This window comes from Rhyacophila brunnea, unplaced genomic scaffold (genome assembly GCF_057557595.1).
Source record: "Rhyacophila brunnea isolate RB1 unplaced genomic scaffold, BYU_Rbru_1.0 scaffold_18, whole genome shotgun sequence".
Taxonomy (NCBI): domain Eukaryota; kingdom Metazoa; phylum Arthropoda; class Insecta; order Trichoptera; family Rhyacophilidae; genus Rhyacophila; species Rhyacophila brunnea.
Genome location: NW_028232837.1, coordinates 32932279 through 32944882, shown reverse-complemented (window position 1 = coordinate 32944882; position 12604 = coordinate 32932279). Strand labels below are relative to the sequence as shown.

At 34.8% G+C, this 12604-nt stretch overlaps 1 protein-coding gene across 1 annotated transcript; it reads left to right on the top strand.

Moving 5' to 3' along the window:
* Positions 1–4811: 4811 nt before the first annotated feature.
* Positions 4812–12179, top strand: LOC147073447 (glutathione S-transferase-like). The gene is made up of 4 exons (XM_085945553.1): positions 4812–5023; positions 6311–6478; positions 7998–8137; positions 11773–12179. The coding sequence occupies exons 1-4, from the start codon at positions 4885–4887 to the stop codon at positions 11941–11943; spliced, it is 618 nt and encodes a 205-aa protein (XP_085801679.1). The 5' UTR covers positions 4812–4884; the 3' UTR covers positions 11944–12179.
* The last annotated feature ends 425 nt before the right edge of the window (positions 12180–12604 follow it).

Here is a 12604-nt window from a genome sequence, read left to right as displayed (position 1 = left end):
TCTAAGGACAATTAAGTACCTAGCGTACATATATATAATAATCGATGCTTTTATGGATGCTAATTTTTTTTACATTTATAAGGTCACGTTGGGGTCTTAAATTTTGAATGATAGCATGTAGTATAGCGACGTGATAATGGTATTATTATAATAATTTGAATTTGTTGCATAAGTCTTTTGAGTGATCTTTGACATTTGAGGTAAATTAGATAATAATATTATGCACCTCACCTTATTGAATTTGTTTGTAAAAAACAATTTATTAATGTAGTGAAAATAGTGTTTACTGATGAGAATTGAAATAAATAATCATGAAGGCCTTCATATTCGAATTTTACAACTTTTTACGTACATTTTGGAATATGCACAAACAGTATTTTTGTTATTTGGAGTCCAGAATTTCTACTTTTGAACCTTTTAGTCACCGGTTTAAATCGTGCATTTTTATATAGTCTATTTTAGGGATTACAATACCGGTATTTAAAAACCGGTATTCAAATATTTATCGATATCAAAACACCCGTTTCAAAAATCCAAAATACCCCTATTTTCTGTATTAAGGTTATACCTCAGTTGAGGCATGGTCTAAAAAGATCGTGGCTAGGCGATGCGCGGATTGCGGGTCGCGGGTCGCGGGTGAAGATGACGCATGCCGAACGAAATATAATTTGTCATATAAATGCAACATACGTCCATTTAATGTTCTGTTTATCTCCTTCCCGTCTTCGGGAAAATATTGGAAAGATTGATAAACAGCAGGATTGAGTCCCACCTGTCGGAAAACTGTCCAATCTCGCAAAGACAATTTGGGTTTAGACCCGGAAAGTCCACCGAGAATGCGATTCGCTTTGTGATCGATTCTGTGGAGAGCTCTGGCAAGGACCTCGTTGCCGGGATTTTTCTCGACATTGCGGGCGCGTTTGATACTGCGTGGTGGCCCTTGGTTCTGGCAAAGCTTAGGCTGAAACAGATTCCCGGGGACCTCTTTGCCTTAGTTCAAAGCTACTTCAGCAATAGGGAGATAACCTACGACTCCGGCCCCAGCCTGATTCACAGGAGAACCACCATGGAGTGTCCCCAAGGCTCCGTCCTGGGACCCCTTCTGTGGAACATACTGTTTGACGACGTTCTGTCCCTGCCACTGCCTCCGGGCTGCACGCTCGTTGCGTACGCCGATGACTTGCTCCTGCTTGTTGGGGCGACGAGCCGACCGGCACTTGAGCGTGCAGCCACGGACGCCTTGGGCAGAATCCTTAATTGGGGGTTGCTGAACAAGCTGACCTTTGCCCCGAGCAAGACGGAAGCTGTCCTCCTCAGGGGTAGTTCTCGGGTCAACATAAATCGACGGCCGCCCACGGTTTGTTTTGGCCAGACCTCAGTGCGTTTCTCCAAAAGGGTTACATATCTGGAAGTAATTATTGATGAAAAGCTGTCTTTCGTTCACCACGCCAAGACGGCCGTCTCTAAGGCTAATTCGGCCTATCAGAGAATGGCCCGAATGGCGGGCAGCAATTGGGGACTTAAGCCTAGAGCCCTTAAGGTTGCATACGGCGCAATTTTCATGGGAATTGCCGGTTACGCCTCCAGCATTTGGCATTCCCGAGTAAACTCCTTAACTCTCGTGAGACGCGCACTACTAAGCGGGCAGCGACTTGCGCTAATCTCGCTTACCAAAGCCTACCGCACAACTTCTACTGACGCGCTTGTCGTACTCGCGGGGGTGCTACCCCTCGATTTGCACGTCCAACTCAGAGGATCGATCACCCTCCTCTTGAGGGGGATCAGCACAATACTCGCCGGTGTCCATCTGACACCACCGCAGAGATCCGAGGACGTTCCTTACAGGAAGACTATAAGTGACATTGTGTACAAGACCGCATTTGCGGCATGGCAGGCGAGGTGGACCGCCTCCCCCAAGGGGCGGCACACTTACCGTTTTTTTCCAGACGTATTCTGCAGACACCATACTAGAAGACTCCAACCTTCGCACTGGATTAGCCAGTTCCTCACCGGCCAGGCTTCGCCGCCAGACTCCACGAGTTTGGCTTGATAGTAGATGGGCCGGGTTGTACCTGCGGGCATGACCACCAAGATGTTGAGCACATCCTCTGGGATTGCCCGCTTATGGAATTCGAACGAGCGGAGCTGTTTGCCAGGGTCCGTCCTCACACGGGCCCAATTGGTCATGGAGATCTGGTAGCAACCGAGGCCAACTTTGCGGCATTTGAGAAATTTGCAGCGTCGTATGGGGAGCGGGATAGTCCCGACTCTTCTGTAGACTCATCCATTTCAATTCGTGACACTCAGTATGCGGGTACACAAAGCGCTTAACGTCAGCGGACAGCAGAGCCAGTCCAAAAACAAACATTTTCTTTCTTAACTTTCTTCTTTAAGCACTACGGTGCATGGTTGCAGCATCAGTCCCGTGCGGCTCCGTCTCGGGACGGAATGAGCACTTAAAATCACTTCTTTCAGACACGTTTAAAGCGTCATAGAAAGCGGCCGTGCATATCCACGGTTGTGCATATATGACGGGTGGTAGTGGGCACTTTAACGTATGTTGTATTAGTAACAATAATAATATATTCATTGACATGTTTTCTTTTTCAAATAAATGGGTAACGTTTTTAGTCATCTTTACACGATTTAAGAATTAATACCCCCGACGCCATCACGAAACAAATTGACGTATTGACACCTCGACGTTCGCTCTCCGAATGCCAGCGAATCCAAAATTTCGTCGCGCCTATAGTTAAAAATTATTTGCCGTTTCACTGATGTATCGTCTTAAGAAAGCATACACGTTTATGTTTTTCGAAAATGAATTTAATGTTATTTTTCATTACTACTACCTACTATACCTATTGTATAATGTATATTCAATTTGGTGTATAAAATTAATGCTGTCAACACGCAAATATATTGACTGAAACCAATGACATTAACAAATATTAAATAATAATAACAAAATCCCTCAAAAATACTTATAGAATTGTCACGATGAATTAAAATATTTCAAAAAAGAAAACATTCATGGCATATATTTTCAATTATTCTATAACTTTGATTCAACGTTGATAGTAGGTACATCCAACAAATGTTAAATTTGAGAGAGATTTTCCGGTACCCGGACTTATAGTATTTGTAAAAATTAGCAGTTCTAAAATATTATGATCTGCACATATAAAGATCAATATAATACATGTAGGTAGGTACTTTAAGTTGATATAAAATAGTGTTTTAAATAGATTTTAATAGATGTAATTTAAGGTTTAATTGGATTGTATTTTTTTTTAAAGATCGATTGTATTTTTAGTTCAATGAAAACAAATAAGTATGCCTGACAAAGTTTAGTGTGCACTATTTATGTCGGATTTTAACTGCCTCACGGATCTTTGTATAGCTTATGCAACTCAATATTGCGCCGGAATCCTCAATATTTTACAGGTTCATTTTTTCACCGCAGGGTTCTAATTTCGAACCTAATTCGCGATCGATGGCTCAAACTTAGGGCCGTTGCTGTTCACGATTTTTATAAATGACAGCATTGGTAATAAAAAATGCTATGTTTTTGTTGTTGGCTGATGACTTGAAACTCTTTTTGGAAGTTGTCACCTTGGACGATTGTCGTCAGCTCCAACTTGATATAGATAATCTATTAAATTGGGGCAGGCGTAACAAACTAGAATTCAATATTGATAAATGCAATCTTTTATCGTTTACCAGAGCCTCAAAAGTGTTGTTTTTCCAATACTCGATGCATGGCAGAGTTCTGTCACGAATATCATCTGTAAGGGATCTTGGCATTACGTTTGAGAGTAAACTGACATTTATTAGCCATATAGTTACCATTTGTAACAAAGCGCTTAAAATGTTGGGCTTCGTCATGCGTGCTTCCCGGGTCTTTTCAGATGTTACGGTATTAAAACTTTTATTTAATTCTTTAGTTCGAAGCAGACTTGAGAGTGGGTCTATTGTTTGGGCACCGCACCAGTTGAAGTATGGCCTTATGGTGGAGAGGGTACAGAAGAAATTCTTGAGACTCCTTTACTTGAGGTTGTATGGATACTATCCGTGGCTTTATCCAACTGACTTTCTCTTAGGCATGCTTACATACTGCAGTCTGCAATTTAGAAGAAATCTTTATTTAGCTACGTATTTTTTTCGACTTATACAAGGTATAAATGAGAACTCTGCCATTATGGGCAGTGTTGACCTGTGTGTCCCTGATAACTATCTTAGAAATAGAGACCACCAGTTGTTTATTCTCCCAAGGTGCAGAACCAACCTGCCACTGGTAATGCCAATTGGGAGAGTGATAACTATGTTCAACGAAATTGCTTCGGGTGTTGATATATTCCACCTACGTGAGAATGAGTTTAGGTGGATGTTGTTTTATAAAATCTTAAAATAGGGTCTGCTTAACTCATCCGGTGTACTTCCTTGTACCTATCTAATTCATCTACTGATATATCTCTTTTTTTATGTAATACTGTTATATTTATATATCTTTGTTTCTAAATGTCATGTTGTGAACGTCTTAAACTTATAATTTGTAATGTCCACAATATGTTAAAAAAATAAATGAAATGAAAAAAAATGATTTCCTCAAACCCATAATGCAGGAAATTTTATAATTGATCACGTGGGCAAGAATGATTGCTAAAATAATAATTACTATATTTTAAATATACTTCAAATAAATTGATATAAAATTGCATTGATAATTGCATATCAATATATTATTATTGCTATCTGAATATAAGTAGATTAGGGGAGGTATAAAAAGGTGATTTTGGATATGTATCTTCAGTTAGTGGATGCCCATTAATTCATAAACTTCTCTCGTCTTTTTCGAAAAGTTTAGGAAACCAATAAAGCAAGATGGCCCCCGTTTATAAGCTGACGTATTTCGACTTCATGGGAATCGGCGAACCGATCAGGTACATGCTGTCCTATGGCGGAGTCAACTACGAAAATATTATGGTCAACCGTAAGACCAACTGGCCCACCATCAAGCCCAGTGAGTACCTAATTTATTATTTTAATTAATTAAAAATTACTAACAGAGTTTATTTGAATTAATGCTTGTAACTGTTAAAAATAATAGTTTTTGGTGATACTTTTCTATTTTACAACGTTTTTATTAGCTCGTATTCTTATTTGTCCGGTGGTTGTTTATCCAGTACAAATCTTGCAATCGATTTTTAACTAACTTCCCGACTAGATAGACATTTGAAACTCTTAGAATGTATCAGAACATGATGCCAATGCATTCTTTTAATACTTTTAGCCATCTTTAAGTAGAATTGAATTCATTTTCAGTTAATTCTGTTTTGTATGAAAAGTATTTCGGAAGAAATCCGTAATCCAATCCACTATTATTAGTTGCTAAGTTGGTGGTCCTAGCAATTAAATTATTAATATATACGTGCGTTACTATGGAAATCAAAATGACATTTCAGTATTCTATATTTGTTTGTTTGTTTTTTATTTACTTCATATCAAGTACAAGTTTGAGTATATTGAGCATAATAATTCAACAGAAAATTTAAAAACGTGGTATATAAAAAATATTTTTTAAAAACAAACAAATAGAAAAAAACTAATAAAAAATTTGGGTAGGATTATTATTTATGAGTTATGAGCATGGCCCCCACACCCTGAAGCGGGACCCCAAGCCAAGATCTTTGGTAGGCCCCCTACCTTTCACTCGGATTAAAGGCAGTAAGACGCTCTACCGTATCGTTTTCCAAATGGTGTTCGACGTAAAATTAAGAGAATTTAGTATATTTTTAGCGATTTTTAGTATTTTTTGATACATCCACTTGAATTATTGAATAATTGTCGAGTATCGATACACATCAAAAATTGCATCGCATAACTACATGTTTTAAAACCATAATTAACATTAACACTTGGAGTACGCTAGCGCCACAGGCACCTTTTTTACTGTTATGGTCAATTTGTGATCTATGTTTATCTCACTTATCTAGTTGACTAACCACGCCGGATGCCCTCAGCCCGGGCTCTCAGGCTAAAGCCCTGTCAGCCCCCCATTGTGGGGGGCATTGTTATGAGTATTTTATATATTCAACGAAATGTAGTTTAATAACATTTTTATATTTTATTTTACTAGAAAAAGCATTGATTTTTCTAAAATGTATAATAATTCTTCTTTGTAATTTTCTTTTATTATTGTCCAATGCTCTTATTTCAACGACGATTTTTAGTAAGTTTTACGATAGTTTTAATCCTTTGTTCTATAATTTTGAAATAAATAACATGCCTTATTATTTTTTCTTAATAGCCGTTCCCTTTGGACATTTGCCAATGTTAGAGGTCGATGGAAAGCTTCTGTACAGATCCATGGCCATCTGCCGCTACCTGGCAAAGAAGTTCAACCTCCTCACCGGAGACGACTGGACCAATGCCCAGCTTGATGCTATGGCTGGCACCATCTATGAACTTTCAGAGAGTAAGACACAAACTTTTTATACAAATTATTAATAAAAAATAATATGTTGATTATTCTAACTTAGAATCCAGGTTAGAAAGATATGTAGAAATAAATAAAAGTATAATAATTATTGAAAAATTTAAAAGATTTTTTTTCCAGTGATCTTTCATTAATTTTTATAGGATTTACAGTATTATATTTTGATGGTGAATTTTATAAAAATGACCAGTGATCTTTTATTCACAATTTTATAACTATTCTTAAAAAAACACGAGGCTTACATTTATCATAAATTCACCAAATTTAAAAAAAATACTGGATTTTTTTAAAACATTATTGAGTTTTTTCGTTGATATTTTGTTACAACAATTTAATAGTCAATGAATAAGTATTTTTGTCGATGGCTAATTGGTCGTTATATCATTATCAAGAGTCAATACGATTAAATTTAATAAACTATTTCTCACTACTTATGTAAGTAGGTATCTACATTTCTCACAGAAAAACACAATATCTTGTTGTTTATTCACTTGAAAAAATATTTGAAAATTAGTAATACGTATTTCAGAAAGTGCATTAATCATAATGCAATTAATTTTAAATTTGTATGTTATTATATTATTTGTTGTCAGAACTGATAAGGTTGCATGACCTCAACCATATATTTATGGTTCCTAATATGTTATTGAAATATATATTTTTTGTTTAAACAAACCAGAGTTGAGATACATAAATACATACATTGCAAAAACATTTATAGATGATCTAATTAATGTAGATGTGAAATCTTTAATAATCCCCTTTTATAACTATTTTAAAGATAAAGTAGGTGTAGTTTCAATAAGGTATATACTTTATTTATAAATAAAATAAAATTTCATTAGACAATTAATAAAAACATAAACCTACGCCGGTATATTATAGTACCCTCCATATTATATACCCTCCTTTGAATTGCACACAGTGACAAGGTTTGTGTGTAATACGCACTCCGTATGATTGTATTAGTAACTTACAGGCACCTGTTGGTTTAACTCACGTTTAAGTATTCAAAATAATTCAAAAAATTAAAAATAATTTAAAAAAGTCTATTCCAAATTGCAAGGTTACATGACGGGTACTCTACAAGAAATAATGAAGAATAATGGTTTATCTTCATACATAGGCTCTTTTTGGGGTAACTTACGACTTGCAAGCATTTCAGTTGAATTTAAAAAAAAATTGTTTCCAATCTAAGAAATAATCTTTGGAAAAATATATTTGTCAACAACTCAAATATCGTAGAATTAGCAATATACTTTGGTTAAAACTTTTATTGGAGTGCAACCATGTAACTTATCTACATAATTGCTGCACAACTAGTTATATAATTAGCATGTTATTTAAATGTGGTATTTAAATATTAATTAAAAGATCAGCAGCGAATCGGTTTATCAGGCTGGAGTCACTTGATAATATAATATTATGTATTTACTGTTCCAATGTGTAATAATGTTAGAGGTTTTTGTTTATAATGTTATTTTCTTTGGATGACCAGAGGTGACAGAGTGGCATCGCGAAACCGATGTCACCAGGAAGACCCAGCTCCGCAAATACTTGGAGACTGAGTACTACCCTGTCTACCTCGATCGCATGGACAAGTACGTCGAGAGCAACGGAGGATTCTTCGCGGGAAAAGTAAGAACATTTATTTTGATCATTTCCATTTCATTTAAGTGACGGAACCCTTACATATTTTGTACAGCATATCGCAACCCCTAAGTAATTTAACGTAGCATATACCACGGTGGCCGCGCGGCTTAAGCGTTAGACTATCACGCCGTGGGTCCTAGGTTCGAATCCTGGGTCTGGCAAGTACACGTCATATTGTTTATCAAGTGGCTGACTTCCATTTCTCGTAAAAAACAAAATCTGTTAATACAAACCTCTACTCTGTGGGATTAGGATCGGACATGGTCGAAAGAAAAGAAAGAAGAATATAAGACAGACAATTTTGTCTATAATTGGAAAAGAGCGTCAGAATAAGTACAATTTTATTCATAGCAGAAGTCTAACATTGCAACTACGAAACATTGAAACCATTATTTGATCTTAAAAAGAAATGCTTACGTTTTGTAACCGTGCAGTAATCGTTTAATTTTGTGTCTTTGTGGCTAAGATATATAATTTTGGGTAACCACAATTTATGACACATAAATTATAGGTACCCATAACTCTTGCTGTATTTGAAATATTTAACCCATTGCAGACAGAATTAATTTTTCAGGATCACTTAACAAGGCACACTGATTACTAAAATTGATATAACTCATGTATTATTCATTCAATTCAAATAAATCTTTTAAATATTATAGGTTTTGAATTTTTCTATTAAGTATTTACATTTTAAGTAAAATTTGTGTATAAGTGGAATGAAAAAAACATGTCAAATATAGTTTTTTGGGTTTTTTAGCCTTTTTTTATACAAAATGACATAGATAAAAAGTCCATGATAGAAGTAAATAATAAAAGGAAGATATACTAAAACTGGAGCTAAATATAATACTCTTCAAGATATTTAGAAGATGAAGGGCCATTTTATGTTTATTATCATGTTTATATCAAACATTATTTTGACAAATTTAAGTAAAAATAGATTTTATAAATCAAATATTTCTTAAAAAATATATCGGACTGTATATAACTAACATCATAAAATGATAGCTACATATATTAATAAGTAATTTCAACTTAAAAAAAAAACAAAATATGATTTAAATTTTTTGATTTTCATCATGTCCTACATCCTGTAACACCGGCGCCAAATTGGCACCGATAGGGCGCGAGTATTATATCGTGATGCCACCGAAATTCTGAATGCTGATTGATAACCCAACTTAAATTATTATAATGGGCGACTTTTAATACATATTATGTAATAATAATCTGATCTGCTTCATGTAGCATCGTTTGAAGTATGCTTGAAATATTTTTAGCCAGTCTTCTTTAATCCTTTTGTCAAAATCTTATATAAAAACATAAATCGCGAAATTATTATTAAGGGAACCTTGCATCAATGTAATAATAATACTTAATGCTATTCCTCGTTAGCCATCGAAAATAGTTGACCGACATCTTAGCATACCGTCACTGTTCTGGCAGAAAACACTAATTCGAAAAAATGACATATTGAGTTAGTTATACCAAAATGTTCCTTATTTCAAACTTTACCGTCTGGAAACCTTCTTAATAAATAAACAGTCTTTATTTTAAAGTCATCCTTTTTACGATTACTTAATAAACTCACATGATAGACCATTTCAAACATTTTAACAACTTCAAAGTCAAATTACTCAAAACTAGTATTCTCCAGTTAGTGTGTTCTGCCAGAACAGAGACGATACTTTCTTCACCCTGTAATACTGCAGTCTTAGATATAAAACAGACTGAAAGTCACGCCACTTTTTTCACCCAGCGTCCGTTTCCACGCTACGTCGTTGCCATGCCTATGAGATAGTAAGAATGTGTCGCCCTTAAGCAAACTTTTCTGCCTGTTCTAAGACCTGAACAAAAACGAACCATAAGTGCGAGTTAGTAAGTATTCGGCACGCTTATATTTCCGCACTATGAATGCGTTAGAGTAAGATAGAGTTTCTACGGCTAAATTAAGTATTTTTTCAATACGTCGCCGGTAAAAATGGATTAGACTGTTTACATTCATTTAAAAACAGCGAGCACGTGTTGCTGAAATTTATTGTTCTTGTGTTAAATATAAAGTTAGTGGTAATTATTTTTAGTTATTTTAGTAGAACATATTGTTAATTATGTTGTGTTTAAATTTGGTAGCCGTACTGAGAAGCAAAACGATGGTGTAACGTTTCATAGTTAAGTTGATAATAATAAAATCGAGGTTCTACTGTGCGTTATACGCAAGAAACATGGCTTCATTTTGCCGAAAAATAGGCGCTCTCTTTAAATCATTACTCTGAGGCCTGTTCCCATTTTTAGTCTGTCATTTTATTTGGTATTTACAATATTTAATTAAAATTATTCTCAGTTATATATACAACAGATAAATACAATGATTTTACTGTCGTTTACAGAAGGCAGACTGTGTCAGCATCGCAGGCGAAATAAATTATTAATTTCGCTTAACATACCATCAAAAAAGCTAATATTTGCATTTTTTTTGTTTATTTTCCGTATTTAAGTAGCTTTTAATTTATTTACTCTAACGACATGTCACTATTTACAACGGTTATGATCTGGAAATACAAGAATATTGAGAAGTGGGATGTCTTTTGTAACAAGTTTTAAATATTGTGTATGGTTAAATATAGGATTTGTTTATTATGGTATTACAGAGATTGGCCAATGCGTCATAGTACATAATAAATAATACAAAATCAGGGATGGAAATGGAACGGAACGCCGTTCCGGCTCGTGAAATTTGTAAAATTATCGCTCCGTCTCGTGGAAAAAATATGTTGACCGTCTGAGCTAGATATGCCATAGAATAGAAAATCTGACACACTTATTGTCATAAAATACACATACGATTTGATGACTATGTACCTAAATATCTTCAGAAAATTTGTCGAGCGCTCCGGTTTGTAAACTTTTCCATTTCGAGCGCTGATTACAAAATATAAAATGATTTAATTACAAATAACAACCGATGTAACCGATATAGAAGAGAAGGTATGTTCATTAAAGTAAAATGATAAAACAATTACAAATAATCTATTTAACACATCCAAGAATATTATATACATAGTTCAATAAAAATAAATCAACCTTTATGTTGCCATTAAACAGGTTAATCGCTCGATAACAGCATCATGAAACATCACATCCGTCCTACGACGAGGTATCATGAAGACCGTAGAGTTACGAATGATATTGGCGGGAACGTAAATATTAATATTTGCCAGTGTAGATAAACTATTAAACACGCGTTGCCTGACCTTTATAATATAGTAAATCAAGTCCGGCTTCAAAACCGTCATCCATGGCTACTGGCTTTCACATTTCTATCTATTTAATGTGTTCTGTGGCAGTGCTAATTTTCGAAAGTTGAATTATGATTATAGGGGTTGAAATACATAGGGCCCGGATTAGCGGATTACCTTAATCAAGTTACATGTACAATTAGATCAAGGGGGTGGATTTATTCTCATTTTCCCCTATTTTCTCATTTTTTGGATGAGATTAAAGAGTAATTTCCTATGCAAAAGTTTATTATATAATGACTAATGTGTAGGTGCATATTTATGATAAATTGATTAGGTATTAAATAAGTTTACTATAATATTATTTTCGTTGATTTCCAGCTGACCTGGGTTGACTTATGGTTCGTGGGCATCATGGAATACATCCACGGTATGTGGGGAGTCAACCTCTTGGAGGGAAAGTACACCCATCTCTACCAGCAGCTCCAGAAAGTGTACAACCTCCCGGCCATTAAGACCTACATTGGCAAGAGGCCCCACTACGAATATTAATTTTATGAATTAATCAACGACTAACCAAAAAAAAATAACTTCTCAAATACCCACCATTAATTTAAATTCAGTAAACTTCAAACATTCGTCTATGACAATCGCGATTTTAAATAAATCCTTACCTGTATAAATTAAAAACTGTTTTCTGCTTCTTTTTGATGTCATTTTGCATATATTTTAATTTATTATTTATTGTTTTTAACTGTGAAATATAATAAAAATAAAAAAAAACTGAATTCCTGTATTTTATTTTTATCTACGAGTAAGTACGTACATTATTATTGTGAAATGAAAATAAAAACAAAATTTAATTAAGCATGTTTAAATTATAATAAGTACTAAATTTCACAATTATAATTATTGTTAAGAGCGTACATAAGTGAAGCGGAAAATAATTTTCAACACTATGTAGGAGTGGGACGTAATTTCGGCCGCGTTGCCATTCGGAGAGCGATAGTCGACCTGTGAGCACGTCAATTTGTTTTGTGATGGCGTCGGAGGAATTTATTATTAAATCGTGTAAAGATGACTAAAAAAGTTCCGCATGTACTTGAAAAAGAAATTATTATTAGTAATATGACGATAAACATTAAATTAAATGGACGCATGTTGGATTTTTATGACAAATTATATTTCGTTCGGCTCGCGTTATTTGCACAAT

What these genes read in the sequence shown, in the direction of transcription:
- LOC147073447 (XM_085945553.1), top strand. Translation starts at nt 4,885, where the DNA reads ATGGCCCCCGTTTATAAGCTGACGTATTTCGACTTCATGGGAATCGGC. An exon ending in CATCTATGAACTTTCAGAGA is followed by an intron (nt 6,479 to 7,997) that starts GTAAGACACAAA and finishes TTGGATGACCAG; the next exon opens with AGGTGACAGAGTGGCATCGC. An exon ending in GAGGATTCTTCGCGGGAAAA is followed by an intron (nt 8,138 to 11,772) that starts GTAAGAACATTT and finishes GTTGATTTCCAG; the next exon opens with CTGACCTGGGTTGACTTATG.